The 16,137-nt window shown below is 49.7% G+C and overlaps 3 protein-coding genes and 1 long non-coding RNA gene across 13 annotated transcripts in view; 1 reads left to right on the top strand and 3 right to left on the bottom strand.

The window, feature by feature from the left end:
• Positions 1-1,310: 1,310 nt before the first annotated feature.
• LOC122388984 lies at positions 1,311-8,664 on the bottom strand. Of its 2 annotated transcripts, none has more exons than XM_043380601.1 (2): positions 8,143-8,664; positions 1,311-3,161 (listed from the first exon to the last, which is right to left on the bottom strand). In XM_043380601.1, exons 1-2 carry the CDS (start codon positions 8,448-8,450, stop codon positions 1,646-1,648), a joined length of 1,824 nt encoding a protein of 607 aa, XP_043236536.1. In that variant the 5' UTR covers positions 8,451-8,664; the 3' UTR covers positions 1,311-1,645. The 2 variants fall into 2 exon arrangements, with proteins under 2 accessions (XP_043236536.1, XP_043236537.1); XM_043380602.1 differs by having other exon boundaries at positions 8,309-8,624.
• Positions 5,995-7,809, bottom strand: LOC122388987. Its single transcript, XR_006257888.1, has 2 exons — positions 7,610-7,809; positions 5,995-6,483 (listed from the first exon to the last, which is right to left on the bottom strand). It is a non-coding gene; the product is annotated as an uncharacterized LOC122388987 (long non-coding RNA).
• A 19-nt stretch (positions 8,665-8,683) lies between the features above and the next one.
• Positions 8,684-15,340, top strand: LOC122388985 (DNA repair protein complementing XP-A cells homolog). Of its 9 annotated transcripts, none has more exons than XM_043380608.1 (2): positions 8,684-8,911; positions 13,927-15,340. In XM_043380608.1, the coding sequence occupies exon 2, from the start codon at positions 13,942-13,944 to the stop codon at positions 14,878-14,880; it is 939 nt and encodes a 312-aa protein (XP_043236543.1). In that variant the 5' UTR covers positions 8,684-8,911; positions 13,927-13,941; the 3' UTR covers positions 14,881-15,340. The 9 variants fall into 9 exon arrangements, with proteins under 9 accessions (XP_043236543.1, XP_043236544.1, XP_043236539.1 ...); XM_043380609.1 differs by having other exon boundaries at positions 8,709-8,755; XM_043380604.1 differs by having other exon boundaries at positions 8,720-8,873.
• A 67-nt stretch (positions 15,341-15,407) lies between these two features.
• Positions 15,408-16,137, bottom strand: part of LOC122388982 (ATPase family AAA domain-containing protein 2-like) — a 60,160-nt gene continuing 59,430 nt past the window's right edge. The window contains exon 20 of the mRNA XM_043380594.1: positions 15,408-15,975. Coding sequence (XP_043236529.1) covers positions 15,946-15,975 — 30 coding nt within the window. The 3' untranslated portion in view covers positions 15,408-15,945. The remainder of the gene's footprint in view (positions 15,976-16,137) is intronic.

Raw genomic sequence — 16,137 nt, 5'->3', positions numbered from 1 at the left:
TGACGGGATTGGCCGGATGATGTAGAATCTTCGTCGGCCGAGAGACATCGAACGCGGGGTATGTTTTTCCTTGACACGGTAGAGATGCCTACGCTGCTGCGCAGCATTTGTTTACTTTTGGTAAGAGGCGCCGCGGGTGCCGCAGTTTTTCTCAAGGACAACACTATTCGACCGCCATCCTTGCACTAGTCCTACCTTTCAGCAATTTCCGGGCTAATGGTGACGAAAACACCACCAGACAATTTGTCATATGCAGTTTTACTGGCTGTTCCAAGTATGGTGACCACAGGTAAACTAAGTGATTAAAGAAATGAACCAGATGTTTTAACCTACAGCGCCTATCATGAAGTCAGCGACTTTGGGGCCGATTCGAGACGGAAACCTCAAAGATTACCTTGCTTATAGGAAACGCCACCAGTCGATTCGCTACATGCGACTTTATCAGCCCTTTTGAAGTCCGTTGGCATAGTCATTGATGAAATCAGATGACCTTCGTCATCGTGACCCTGGGGCTGAGAGGTCATCTTGACGTTCTGGCCCACTGCATCCATCCTTTATAGTGTAAACGGAAACCAACAACTGCGCTGGGTCAATCGAGACGAAACGCCTTCACCTGACGCACCCTGCCCGGTCGAGAGAGGTGGGGCGGGTACCACTTGCACAGACGGTTTTAAGCGGTTGCTGTAAAGCGCTAGCCATAATATGTCTGGTCACTGACCTGACTCGCACGCACTGCAAGTCAACCACCCAAAGAATAACATTTTCCGATATTGACCATGGAACCACTGATTGCCTGAAGCATGCCGCTGCATCGTGCTGATAGCAAACCGTCTCGTGGCATCGACGGGACGAAACGCCACAAGGCCTGTATAAGAGGTTCACGAGACGCCAGCACACGTCGTCTTTTCAAAGAAATTTTGTCTCAGCGAAGGAGTGTGTAGCCTAGTGCCCGGGTGCTATGCTACACAGTGCTTGTTGCGAATGACACCGCAGACTCTGACCACCCGATCTTACCCGCATCCGGCTTAAACCGGTGATTGTTTAACTCGGAAGTTGAGAGTACCGCAGATTGATTTCGACTCAGTCCTCTCAGGTCTAGCGTAGCCCTCTCCCGCCGCTTTCAGTTGTTTGAAGAAACGCGGGTCAATCAACGTGGAGCTCCCCGAGCACGAACTCTCCGCCGAGGAGTCACAAGAGGCCTTATCCATTAGACTAAACGGAAGACTTGCCAGGGAAGTTGGGCTGGTCCGCTGGCGTTGTCCCAATCAGTGAACAAGACAAACCACCATTGCTCGGCAAAACCAGGAAACTATAACCAACTTTCCACTATTCATATGAAAAAGAAAAGGATCGCAAAATACAATACAAATGCACGTACATGCTGGCAAAAAATGTCATGTGCTCAAAGAAATGCGCAATCTTTGCACACACAACAGCCAAACCACCTAATGCACGCTCCAGTCTTGCTGGCTAGGTGCGTGTCATTGCTAAATAAACACAGACACATTCATAAGAGGCAATATGGACCTAGTAAACAGAAGTGAGCGTACATTCGATACACGAAAAATACAATATAGCAAGAAGCATCAGTATCAACTATCGGTCACGACGCTGCCAGCCCATGCGCGAGTCTCTCGTGGTGTCGTCACACGAGCGAGACTCGGCGGGCCGGCGTGACTGCCACCTTCAAGGGCCGCGAGCGTGGTGCGTCCGCGACGGTTTCGGCTGGCTCCTCCTCCTCCCAGCCGATTTCGACCTCGTCTGTCACCGTCTGTTCCAGAAGCAGATCTGCCAGCTCCATCGGATCGACAGCAGTCTCGTCCTCTGCGGCGTCATCCTCGTCCACCACCACCTCTCCACTCACCAGCGCGTCGAACAACTCGCCACTGCCACCAGTATCGCCAGCGTGATCTACGACGCCCTCAACGCTAACCCGTTGATAAAATGGATGACGTTCCGCAGGAACCGGCTCTACCTCTGTGTTCTGAATTGTCCTACGAGCATGACCTGAAGGCATGCCGCGCAGAACAAGCAGTTCACCCTGACGCTTTTGTACCATAGTGGCATGGCTGTTTGCTTCTGGTGAAGGTACTGCCTCAAGCTCCTGACTTCGCTGGTCGAGTAGTGTCTGATACAGACATCGCTTTTGGGCAGACGTCTGTGCCGCAACTGATGCGTGTCGCAGTGCCGGCAGCGGCAGACGCATCTGTAGACGTAGGTGCTCGTACTGGCCACGTGTAAAAACACGACGCAGCGCCACGGCCCTACGCAGGTCCTCGACGTCCCAGTCGTCGGCGCGCCGCCTGTGGCCAAGCAGCACCTCCGTCTGGCGCGGTGTGAACACCGAGAGCAGTTCGACGCGCTGCCGGTTGGCCTCTAGGGCTCGCTCGTTGGCTGCCACGGCACTCTCCAGGAGCGCAGTGCGAAGTTGCAGCATCTCGTCCCGGAGTCGTTGCAGCTCACCATTGGCCTCCTCCAGGGTGGACGGCGACAGCAGGAGGTCTCCGGCGGCCGCGCCGTCCGCGTCCGCCAGCGCGGCGTCCACCGGCGGGAACAGCGCGTGCGGCGGCTCGTCGCCGGCGTCGCGCTGCTCCAGCTCGAGCTCGTGCCGCGCCTGCAGCGCCTGCAGCTGGTCAGTCTGCCGCTGCAGCGTCAGACGCAGCGAGCAGAGTCGCTGCTGGCCACTGAGCACGGTGCGCAGCCGTCGCGGCAGCTGGTGCTCCCCGCCCGCCACTACAGTCACGGACTGCGCCGGCCGGCCCCTCCGACCTGCCATAGCGTCAGAGCTCCGACCGACCGAGGCAAAGGTGACTAACGAGCTCCGGCCGGCCGCTCCAGCTCCGGTCAGCAGCTGCAGCGACTCGGGGTCACCGTCGTCGCCGCTCTCCGCCGCCAGCTGCTCGGCGAAGCCGCGAGAGGTGAACACACGCACCGGGTCGGCGCTGCGCGACGGTGCTGGCAGCTCCTCTGAGCCCGGGGCTGCGGCTGGCAGGTGACCGCGCGCACGACGCATCTTAAACTGGTGACGCAGGTTTTGAACTGGGTCGCCATCCAGCTGGCCAGTCTCGTATGCATGCAGAGCCTCGCTAACATGCTGCCGTCGCTCCTGCTCCTTCTGAGGGTCCCTCGGTACGGCTGGTCGTATCTCCCGAGGCCCAGTCCTGTGCGTGACACAATGGTCAGTGAGTATGTTTTAGATAACAGCCAAATTCAGCACCAAAAAGGTACGTTACTGGAAGATTACATGTTTCATTCCTTCACCATTTAGTAAATCAGATATACTATTGACAGATAAATCGACATAGTGTATGTTAGTACAAAATATGAGACATATCCTCGAGTACATATCCATGTCGTTAGTTGTACTTTCCCTGTCAGTAAATGTCTTAAAGAACAGGCTCGACGCTCACTTGTCTAGCCACATTGACATTCCTTCTTAACCCGCGCCCTGGTGGGGTCTGTTTATAACGCGACCTGGTGGGGGGGGGGCTATTTTTTGCCCCCCTCGTATCTCCGAAACTACTGGACGGATCCGCAAAATTCAAACGGCGTTCGATAGCCCTGTCAAATTTGTCGAAGGAAACCAAATTTTATTGACCTCGAGGTCACCGATGACGTCACAGGTCAGGTCAAAGATAAAATGTTTCACCGTTCACGGGGCTTCTAGGGAAAGCGCTATAACACCGAGTAAAACGCATTTTGTCGAAAATCAGCGATAAGACGTCAGTTGTCTAGTACATATGTTGCTATTAGAGGTCACTGGTCATACCAGGTCAGGTCACAGGTCAGGTCACCAAAGGTCACCAAGGGTCACCACATGAACCCAACTTCACTAAGGTTGTGCGATGCATGTTTTATGGCCAGTTTTTCATTTCCAACCCAAAGGTGTTGGTTATAAGACCATCAGGTACGGTTTAGGTCACTTTCTGGTGGAGGTCAGGTCAAGGTCAGGTCAAAAAAGGTCAAATTTCAAAGTTGATATTTTTGCATAAAATGGGTATCGATTCGATGCAGCTCGTCACGGGGAGTCTAATGGTGGTCTTTGTTTTGCACTACGAGGTCTAGAATTGCTAAAAATTGAGTTTGAAAATTTGACGTCATCAATTTTGAACAGTTTTTTCGCTATAACTTCGCCAAAAAAAGAGGTATCAATCTAAAATTTGGTATGTGGATGGAAGGCGGTAAGGACTATCACATATATTCCGGTTTTTGCGAAATTAAAAAAACTTTTTGGATTTTTTGACTATTATATCCCAAAAATCTATTTTTTTGATTTTTGGGGGTCAAAATCAAAAAAATTCAAAAATTCGAGATTTTGTAGCCCTGTCAATTCTACAGCTTTTATGTCCTAAACATTTTTCTGTATTTGCAAAGCTATAGGCCTGACAGCTCTTCCCGCGAAACCCTTTTTTGGGTCGAAAACGGCAGAACATGACGTCACTCTGACGTCATTTCCGGCAAACCTATCATAGCTTTTGGAAAAATTTTTGGTCACAATGTGTAAAATTGATGTCCGGGAGGGTACTGAAAGTTTGGTGACGATCGGCGCAGCGGTTCTGGAGATTATATCGAAAAGTCTGGAGGGGGGGGGGGGCAAAAAATAGCCCCCCCCACCAGGTCGCGGGTCAAGATGAAGATATAACAGAAATTGAAATTTGAAAGAGCTCGCCGAGAACATGTCCAATCAGGCCGTTAGCCTCCCCAAGTCCCGCCAACGGTATGGTAAGGTACGGGGTAAGGATGTTAGTGGTTTACAAACTGTGCAATGAAGGTTAAGAAAAAGGTAAAGAGCAGTTTAAGTGATATTAGGTCTCAAGGCTCAGCACAAAAGAGCTTTGGTCTTTGGAGCTGGAACAGCATCAATAAAGAAGATTCAAACATGTCAAGTTATATTCATATTTCGGTGTTCAAACTAGCTTTACTCGACCATTGGTTTTGCTTACCAAAAATCTTTTAAAGGTTCATGAAAACATTGTATTTTGCTCATGATGAAAATGATTCTTGAAAAGGATAAATTTAATGTTTCTCTACGCTTTTTCCACAGAAAAAGGATTTCTATTAAAGTAGCAAAAACCATGATAACCCATGTGGTGAAGTTTCTCAGCCCAACCTAATCTGGCATAACTGAACCATGGATTACCTACTACCTGGATCGGCAACTCCGCGGAATTCCCATTGTATTGCGCGACCGCCCGAAAGTGCTGCCACCTATCGAGCAGACTGATCCCTGCTAAGGACAGCCCGCCGCCGCCGCCCAGTCAGGCAGCGGCCAATACCAGCAAAGTCCGAAAATGACCGGCAAGTTACATGGCCTGAACCAGCCGCGGCTAAGTTTGGCATAGGCCAACAGTGTCGGGTTCCGGAAGAGCGGTCCAGGGCGGTTCCATAGACTATGTATCGTTTTGGAAAGAATGGTGTGGTGGGTCGTTTACCGAGCGCGACTGGCCGATTTTACCTCAGCACGTCGTATTGTTAGCTCTCATGGCCAGGCCAGGCGCCTTCTGCCAGCTGCCTGAAAATACCTTCGATCAAACGACTTTGTCTTATCACTCGGGTTGCCCCTGATCAGCTTGAGCATTCCAACTCAGTCGTCGGTAGACCGCAGAGGAAATGTGCCGTCCGCCGTGAAACATCCAAATCATTGCTACAGCCATTTTGACTGACTTATAAAGATCAAGACAAATGCTGTCATATCGATTAACGAATATCTGCACCACTGACAATTTCTATCAAGAAGCATTCCAGGATTATAAGCTTACCATACACCGTTTCGTTAAAAAACTGTTTCCATATTGAACTTCTATTTGCCGTCGCATGAGCGAATTGCCTACTGAGTACAGGCTGAAACCGATTCTTTCCGCAGTCAGAAATCATGTGCGAGACCGAGAGCCTATTCAAATAAACCCCGGTCGCACTCGCATCCATAACACGCACCTCCTTGCGTGCGATTGATGCTATTGCAACTTAATGGATTTGGATAGGTTCTCGTGTGCGATTTCCTGACTGTGGAAATAGTCTGTCTCGGCCTGAAGTTCAGAATTTAACACAGGTTCAATGACAACTAAGGTGAACGATGACACACAATGTATACAATGCATATTATTGCATAGACTGATAGGTAGGTTTCGAGAAACGACGTGCCACATGCCTACTAAACGGTGTCGTAGCACCAAGCTGGTTTCCAATTCACACCTACCACCAGAGTATATCGGGAATAAATGCAAACACGATGCACACGAACGCATTATCCGCTCAATGGGTATGCCCGTAGTGGGTATGTTAGTCAGTTACAAACGCTGTAATACCTTAAACATTTTCGGCCGAGCCAGTTCACAGTTCACACCCCGGCTGCCTGCTGCCGTCACGTCACACGTGTCCGCAGTGGGCGTGCACCTGCGAGTGCGTGCATCATAATTCACATCACAAATCACAGGATGCCAATTCAAGTCAGCACACCGTGGAAACTGAACCCATCTCTTTGATCTGAAACGAAGAGTGAGAGAGGGAAATTAGATACCTGAGCATACCGTAATGAAATGGAGAGTGAGGGCATTCCAAGGCAAACTGTTTCCCCACAACATCACAAAAAGTATTTTACATTGCGATGATGTTGGCAAAAAATAAAATAAATAATACCTTGACAAGATACTCCCAAACAAAAGTACCCAAAAGCTTAACACCTTATCTGCTAGGCTTACATAGTTTAAAATGGCTTTATCTTACTTAAATCTATCTGCTATCTACACACAGTTTGGCTAGCACTCGTTCTAAAAAGGTGATTGTTATATATCATTCAATAGAGGGAAACTCACAAACTTCTTCGTACTACTCTGGACCTTTTGGCTTTGAGAAAAGAAGGAAGCTGATGTCAGGGACCAGGGTCGGCACTCTTTTGTCATTTGTGGTTGACAATGGCACTGGCTGCCATTAGGCTTTCTTTTTACTGTCAAATGGTTCAGTTTTTCAGGCTGAGAACATGATTTATTTATCATTCAACTATTTATGAAATCAGGACATTGGCAAGCAGGTTATAAAAATTAGCTGAAATGACATGATGCCAGTCAACTGCTCCTGAAGTGTGTTGCACTCTAGTCAGCCGTTCAGAGAAATACGTAGGAAACTGATATGGGTGAGCAGTGAGTCTGAACAGTGAGCAGTTGACCAATTTATAGGTAGTTATTGGCACTACACAATATAAAACAGAAACCATTTTCAATAGTTGAACAAATATTGAGTTAAAAAATAATGGCACACTAACTGATTTTGCTAAACTAAAAACTTAACAAAAACTTAAGCAATTCACAACTAACAATGCATCATCCACCACCTATGCGCTGCCAAGACCGAAATTGTATCACAAGCAAAACCATGGCTATATCAGCGGCATGTATAAGCTTGAGATATGATGTGTCAAACATATAACAAACATATAAAAACATAAAATTAAACATATAAATAAGTGATTAACCATTCAATTACGGAAATTATACGATTTTTAACGACATATGGCGAGAAGCAATGTGCGCCAGTATCGTCAACAGCCGCTCTTTACAGTCATATTTTAGGCCACTCAGACCCTCCAACCACAAAAAAACCTTACCAATCTTACCTTGCCATCTTCCTCCATCTTCTGAAACCTTCCAATCTGCTCCAAAGGGGCTTAACTTTTCAAAAAACAAGGCAAACGATCCTACGACGCGACGCCGACCATTGTTTTGAATAGCACCCGCTCCCCCGCGTCCTTAGCGCTCGACACCACTGCCACCTAGCGGTGGTCACAAACATCGAGGAGTTGCCGATCCAGGTACTACTTCATCCATGACTGAACCTAGCCTTCTGCCAGAGGCAGGTGCAGGGCAGAGTAAGGTTTGATTTGGTGAGGAATGGTTGCATGAGGCTAGGCTGAGTTGTGTTAGATCAGGCTACCTCATCTCAATGGATTAGCATATTTAACAAATAACAACAGTTTCTTTATTCAGGGCATGGAGAACATGGAAAGGAACTGAATTAGTAAACATATATTATAATTTATTGGTCGTTGAGAAATCCCTCAGAACTAATTGTTGGCACAATGCCTACTTGTTTCATGTTTGCAAAGTGGTAACACACAATGATAATGATAAATACAGCTTAGATACCTACCTTATCCTTTTCCATCCAGCCAAAACTAGTGATGGAACAGCATCTGCCTTGAGGCGGGGTTTTACGATTGAATTACCAGCCACTAGCAGGTGATACTTCATTTCATTTTTATAATCAGACTTCCGGAAATGAGCAGAACATATTTTAGCATGCTTGCCTGACTTACTAGTCAGTAAATCTAAGCGACCACAGACTTCAAGCCAGTGCTTAGCCAGTGACTCGTCCTTTGGCAGAGAATGAAAAGAGACACGCCCGCCAGAACCTGAACCTGAACCTGGCCTGCATCCCGGCACCAGGCAGGGTGGCATTGCAACAGACCACCAAAACAAAGATCCTTTTACGAAAAATCACAATAGTCAAAGTACGAATTCCCCAATCGCCGTTCCAGAATCAACAGAATTTGAAGTTGACGTGCGTGCACGAGCCAAAGCGTAATTTGTGTCACACCAAAGGCCATCGCAAGGCGGCCATCGTTTGGTCCGCGCTTATTTTGAAGCTACTGCGCAGATTTCGCTTCACCCTCACCACTTAGGCGCCCCTAGCGGTTAATATGTAAAACAATTTATTATTTTGGTCACTCACACGAGTTACGACAAAATACAGGCAAAATTTTGTAAGTGTAAAACTTAAGTATAAAATAGACACATTATCAGAATCTTGATTTAATAATTCAGGCCTAGTTTCATATGAATAAACAAAAGAAAAGAACCTGATCCGGAGAAGTAAGCATGGTAATCATAACCACAAATGATTTCAGCAAGCGCGTCAGGCAAGTTCGTGCGCAAGTTCGTGCGTGTGGGTCTGGGTGTTGTGGGGCGTGGGTTACTGTCACAGAAAATAATATCCAACTCCAAGGTCTGGTTGTCTTTCTCTGTGCTTGGCCTCATGTAGGTAGCTCTTCATCTAGCCTAACATGAATATACGCACATGCATGGTCGATTGAATTACTTTTGAATGCACCTCGACCTTGATTTGTTAGGACGCCGGTGAAAACAGGGCGCCGCAGGGCATATTAGTCACGTTAGACTTATGCAATTTGAATTATGCAGTGGCGTATCCAAGGGGGGATCCTGGGGGTCCTAGGATCCCCCCTGGAGCCTAGAAAAGTTTTTTTATAACACGGAAAAAAATTGAAATGACTTCAAGGGCCCTTTTGACCACTTCCCATTTTATTCGCTAAAAGAAAAAGTATTGTAGAACTCTTTTAGGGACCCTTTGAGGATTATTAGAGGACACATTTAGGCCAATGATGGACCTTGTGAAGTATACAGAGGGCCCTCTCAGGTACACAGAGGGCCCTTTCAGGCACACAGAGGGCCCTCTCAGGCACACAGAGGGCCCTCTCAGGCACACAGAGGGCCCTCTCAGGCACACAGAGGGCCCTCTCACGCTCACAGAGGGCCCTCTCAGGCACACATAGGGCCCTCTCAGGCACACAGAGGGCCCTCTCAGGCACACAGAGGGCCCTCTCAGGTACATAGAGGTCCCTCTCAGGCACACAGAGGGCCCTCTCAGGCTCACAGAGGGCCCTCTCAGGCACACAGAGGGCCCTCTCAGGCACACAGAGGGTCCTCTCAGGCACACAGAGGGCCCTCTAGGGCTCACAGAGGGCCCTCTCAGGCACACATAGGGCCTTCTCAGGCACACAGAGGGCCCTCTCAGGCAAACAGAGGGCCCTCTCAGGTACACAGAGGGCCCTTTCAGGCACATAGAGGGCGCTCTCAGGTACACAGAGGGTCCTCTTAGACACACAGAGGGCCCTCTCAGGCAAACAGAGGGCTCTCTCAGGTACACAGAGGGCCCTTTCAGGCACACAGAGGGCCCTCTCAGGCTCACAGAGGGCCATCTCAGGCACACATAGGGCCCTCTCAGGCACACAGAGGGCCCTCTCAGGTACACAGAGGGCCCTTTCAGGCACACAGAGGGCCCTCTCAGGCTCACAGAGGGCCCTCTCAGGCACACATAGGGCCTCTCAGGCACACAGAGTGCCCTCTCAGGCACACATAGGGCTCTCTCAGGCACACAGAGGGTTCTCTGAGACACACAGAGGGTCCTTTCAGGCAAACAGAGGGCCGTCTCAGGTACACAGAGAGCCCTCTCAGGCACACATAGGGCCCTCTCAGGCACACAGAGGGCCCTCGCAGGCAAACAGAGGGCCCTCGCAGGCAAACAGAGGGCCCTCTCAGGTACACAGAGGGCCCTCGCAGGCAAACAGAGGACCCTTTCAGGCACACAGAGGGTCCTCTCAAACACACAGAGGGCCCTCTCAGGTACTCAGGGGGGCCTCCCAGGCACACAAAGGGCCCTCTAAGACCAGCAGAGGGCCCCTTAAGACGAACAGAAGGCCCTCTGAGGTACGAGGGTCAATGTCAGGCCACAAGGTACCCTAAGAGGCCACCAGACGGCCCTCTTAGATCAAAGATGGTCCCTGGAGGTCACCAAAGGGCCCTCTGAGGTGAACATAGGGCCCTCTGAGATCGAAGAGATCAAAGAGATCAAAGAGGGCCCTCTAAGGCGAATGGAGGACCTTCAAGGGCGACAAAGTGCCCTCTGAGGCCACTGGAGGGCCTTCTGAGGTGATATGAGGCTATGTCAGACCACCATGAGCCCTATGAGGTCATCAGGCCCTCTGAGATCAAAGAGGGTCCTTGGAAGTCATCGGAGGACCCCTTAAGGCTCATTGAGGCGAACAAAGGCCAGAGGGCCCCCTTAGACACCACAAAGAAGTAAAAAAGATCCCTCTGAGGTCAAAGACAGCTCTCTGAGATGTAATAGGGCCATTTGAGGCCTCCGAGGGCCCTCAGATGCCACAGAGAGGCGCCCTCTGATGCCAAAATAGGGTCCTCTGAAGTCTAAATCCACCAGAGGGCCCTCTGAGGCGAACAGAGGGCCCTAACATCCACCTCAAAGAGGGCCCTCTGAAAATCAACTGGCCCTCGGAGTCAGTGTCCCAAAATCGTATTTTGGCTTGGGTGTCAGAGGGGGGAAAGGTCACCCAAAAGAGGGATAAGAGTGGACAATTGTCAGTCACAGGGCAGTCGGAGCCCTCTGAGAAGGCCACTTGAGCCTTACAACAGAGGGCCCTCTGAGGTGATATGAAGGCTATGTCAGGCCACTATGGGCTCTATGAGGTCATCAGGCACTCTGAGGAAAAAGCTGGCCCTCTGAGGCGAACAGAGGGCCCTTGGACAATCAGAGAACTTTTTAGGTCAACTAGGGGCCTTATGAGGCCAGCAAAGGGACCCTTTGGGACACAAACAGGGCCTCTCAGGCACCCGGAGGGACCTCTTTTCTAAGGCAAACAGGGGGTCACCTTAGATGATATGAGGGCTATTTTAGGCCACTAGGGGCCTCATGTATTAGACCAACATACGGTCATTTGAAGTAAAAGAGAACCTTTTGAGGTAAAAAGGGCCCCTGGAGAGAAAACAGTGGGATCTTTCAGGTACCCAGAAGGTCCATGGAGGCCACTAGAGGACCCTTTAAGGCCAGTGATGGTCTTCAGAGGCCATCAGAGGGTCCCTCTGAGGGTAACAGAGGGTCCTTAAGACGACCAGAGGCCCTCCGTGAAAATGCGGGCGTCACAAGGCCCGGTTTGCATCAAAGGTCAGGTAGCTATGCCCAGTTTTGGCTCTCTGTTGCCTGCCGACGTGTTCCGAGCTGTCGCAAAAAAAAAAACGATGTGGTGGCACCCACGCCCCACCCCCCCCCCCCCGGCCGGCCAGGGTCCTTCTAACCAGGGATTCGGAGGCGTGGAAATTTCAGACGGCTCCTGCTCCGGCTCCGGAGAAAAAAAATCGGTTTCGGCTCCGGCTCCGGCTCCGGCTTCGACTCCAGTACTCAGTTCATCCTTTATACAAATACATACGGGTGTAAAAGAAAAGATGAAGGATTGGTTGACGTTGCTTCTGTATTTGCATAACAAGGCTATTTTGAATACCACATATTTTACTGCCTAGTGCCTTGTAGGTACTGTGAAACCGAACTAGGTCAATAATGTTTTCCTCTTAAAAAAGCAAAAAAAAAAACAGCCGGAGTCGCCGCCTTTTTTGCCGCTCCGGCTCCGGCTCCGGGCTATATTGTTTCACGGCTCCGGCTCCGGCTCCAGGCAAAATATGCCGGCACCGGCGGCTCCTCCGGCTCCAGCTTCGGCTCCGCACCCCTGCATCTATAACTCGGCTTCTGAGCCACGTACCAACACGCCTAAGGCAGTGTTCCAAGGGACGCAAGCAAACAATAATGACGAAATTACGCCTGTCACTTTTTAGATCAGTTCAAAATTCAGTTCACATAGGTCATCCAAGGTTAAATTTCGCCAATTTTCAGGTCCAATTTCGACAATTTTCAACAAACCACCGCATGATTCGGAAATGAATAGAGCTACAGTACCGGGGAAAAGCGTAGTTAATAGCTCTTTTAACACCCCTTTCGCCGTTTCCATCCTCAGGACATTCAAATCCTTCTCCTCCATGCCGCAACCCCTGATCCGGACTGGACCTGGGCGGGCAACTTTATTCCATGCGGGCGGCTCCCATTGGAGCGCACTGCAGCTCCTAAGGAAGCACACTCGTAACCGGGTGCAGTGAGCACTTGGGAGGCTGGTCGGCCTGTCCTGTTGGACAGGCTCAGCCCCAGTGAGTCACCAAGGTGCCCGCCCAGACCAATGTCTCCCTCAATTCCTATCATCCCTCCGGCCCTGAAATGGTCTCGTTAGACCGAAAGCCGAAGGGCCTGGATCCAACCCAACAAAACAAACAAAGCTCTTTTAACGCTCTTTCTGTAAACTGTGCTCAGATTTGACCTAAGCCTGTTAATTCTACACTTTTTTATATAGGAACATTTTCATGTTTCAACAGCTCTGTAGGCCTGATAGCTCTTCCTGCGAAACCTTTTTTGGGTCGAAAATGGCAGAACATGACGTCATTCTGACGTATTTGCGGCCAACCTATCATAGCCTCTGGAAAAAGGTCACAATGTGTAAAATGGATGCCCGGAGAGGTCCTAAAAGTTTGGTGGCGATATCTGCAGTCATTTAGGAGATAGCTACGGAAGAGGACAGGGGACCGTTTCGCCCCCCCCCCCCCTACGGGGCGCGGGCTAATGCCCTTTCACCTCAGGCTTCAAGGGCCCTTTTGCCACTTAAGGGCCCTTTCAACCCAGTCAGTCAAGGGCCCTTTTGACTTCGGATCCCCCCTGAGAGAAATCCTAGATACGCCGCTGGAATTATGTAACATGCAAATGCATGCTTAAGCCATTGCTTGTAATATTCGATGATGATCATTGCCAAAATTGCTAGTTTTTTTTTTTTTTGTTGTAGCAGACATCAACAAAAGAATGAAGTCAAGTTTGGATACAGATACAATACTGTAAAGGACTGAAACAATAGCTTTACTCTGGAGCAAGGCAGTATCTCTGGAGTCTGGACTGCCATGCTATCTGAAGGGCTCTAAATTGGTCATAGTCATGACCTTCCACAATTTGTGACATCCAGTGTTTCTTCAGTGTTTTGGCTATTTGATGTTCTATCACTAGGTTTCTGTAATGTACCTATTTATATTTTGACAGGTAGGTAGCAGATAGTGGATTTTGTAAATTGTGAAAGTGAAGTTAATAATTTGTTTGTAAAAGTCCTATGGTTAAAGGTGTTCTATAGTCATTCATCATTAAATATCTCTTTTTTAACCTACATGTATTTTGTCATGCCATGCTTTGTTATTAACTATGCTATGCATATCTGTTGTGGATCATCTAAGAAGAATAACTACATACATTAAATTTTCACAGATTTGACATCATACCATGAAGAGAAAACATGGTTCTGAGGAGGCCCAGCAAGGCCACTCAACTGAAACATGCAACAATGGCCCAGAGACAGGTCCATCTGGGTCCCAGACCCGATCCATATTTGACCCTGAGCCGGTCGCGAAGCAGCCTGCTCCGGCTCCAGCAGCAGAATCGTCGCCACTGAGCCGCGCCCAGAAAGCGCAGATCGAGCGCAACCGCCAGCGCGCCCTGATGCTGCGCCAGGCGCGGCTACGCGAGCACCCGTCGCAGGCGGCGCTCGACGGCGGCTGCGACGGACGGGTGCTGCGCGTGCAGGGCACGCGGCTCGTCGACTCTGGCGGCGGCTTCTTCATCGACGAATCGGAGTCGGAGGCGCCGGCCGGGCCGCCGCCGCTGCGCGAAAAGCCGGCCCCGCTGCACATCACCGATCGGCCCGACTGCGACGAGTGCGGCGCGCCGGTAGCCTCCTCGTTCCTGGTGGACAGCTTTGACTGGCCCGTGTGCGACCCATGCCAGAAGGAGAACAGCGACAAGTATGCCCTCATCACGCGCACAGAGGCCAAACAGGAGTACATCCTCAAAGACGAGGACTTTGACAAGCGCGAGCCAGAGCTGCGCTTCATCACCCGTCGCAACCCGCACAACCCGCGCTGGGGCCAGATGAAGCTCTACCTACGACTGCAGATCGAGGAGCGGGCGCTCCAGGTCTGGGGATCGGAGGAGGAGCTCGAGCGACAGCACGAGCTTCGCGACAAGAAAAAGGAAAAGATCAAGGTAAACAAGTTCAACAAACGTGTGAAGGAGCTTCGTATGGCGGTGCGTAGCAGTGTGTACAAGCGGGACCTGACGGGACACGAACACACCTACGGTGAGGAGGTGCACAATGATGCAGACGATACCTACACACGGACTTGTACGGAGTGCGATCACTCACAAACATACGAGAAAATGTGAGCCAGACTGGTGCGGGACTGTTCTGATGAACGCAGCAAGACGAACAAAAGTGAAGCAATATGATGAATGGTGAAAATAATGTTGTACTTGTTAATTGATCTTTTTGGATGAATTACTGCGCGTTCTGTGGAGTAATTTTTTAGTGGATCGGAACTTAGCCACGATAATTTGATAGGTAATGTTGAGGAACACTACAAAACGCTACGTGCTCGTTTTAAGAGTGCGCTAATATTTAGGAGTGTAGTGGGTAGGTCGAATCTTTGACGGATGTTGCTGGCATCATTTTTTCGTCTTTATGCATTACGCTTCATTATGCCCCGTGCTGCTCTTAGCTTCTTTGTAATCAGTATTCGCACATTTTTTTATTGGTGTTTCCGTCGCCGATGTTCCAAACAGGGTGCATGTTCGCAAGCCGTAACGCGATATGTTGAATAATATAGCTGTTTTATAACACAAATAATTCATCTGCATACTGTCATGAACAAATCCATACTCCTGGATATTCTATGGCATATGGCAAACACCACTTTAATGTAAATACGTTTATTGTAGTACCAAATGTAAGGACAAAAGCCTCTTCGAAAACAAAGGCGTGAGCTCCGCTCCCAACCAAAGTACCCCGATGGAGAGCAGTCTGGCAGTAAATGTTATCGGACGACCTCGAGCGGAGCGAACGCGCCGATTGAGTTACCCCCCCCCCCAAATCAATCTCCCACCCAGTCCCCTCCCCCCTCCCTACGTTACGCCATCCATGCGTGTGTCTGAACACAATTATTTGCGGCCTCACGGACAGATTAGGAAGCCGGCGGTAATCGCCCCGTTAAAATGTAACCTGCTGACGAGATCCGGGTCGGTTACAGAGCTGTCACACTGAGGGTGGCGCCCACACTGTACGGGTGATCACCAACGACTCTGGCTCCCCAGCTGATCAACTAAGCACACTAAACACCTGAGCGCGACCGGGCGAGTCTGCGGCACGGAATCAGAGAGCACGGGAACGTTATTTGGTCTGAGCTGTGTTCTGGCAGTGCGTTGTGTTTTGATTCTCTGGCAGTGTCTGTTGAGTTAGTAGGACTCCAAAATGTCTTCCATTTCCTGTAAAGAAAGATACGTCTTTCATATTGCGTCGCAGTCACACAAACAAATGTCCGAAAATGCATGTATACCCACCTGAAATGAGTTACGCCTCTCATCACCTTTACTGCTTGGCTCCATCCGAAAGCCATATAAATCCCACCGATTACCATTGAACATCCC

The sequence above is a fragment of the Amphibalanus amphitrite genome, unplaced genomic scaffold, assembly GCF_019059575.1.
Source record: "Amphibalanus amphitrite isolate SeventyFive unplaced genomic scaffold, NRLGWU_Aamphi_draft 000341F_arrow, whole genome shotgun sequence".
NCBI classification, from domain to species: Eukaryota; Metazoa; Arthropoda; class Thecostraca; order Balanomorpha; family Balanidae; genus Amphibalanus; species Amphibalanus amphitrite.
Note: the sequence above shows the minus strand (reverse complement) of the source record. Positions and strands in the feature narration are given on the sequence as shown.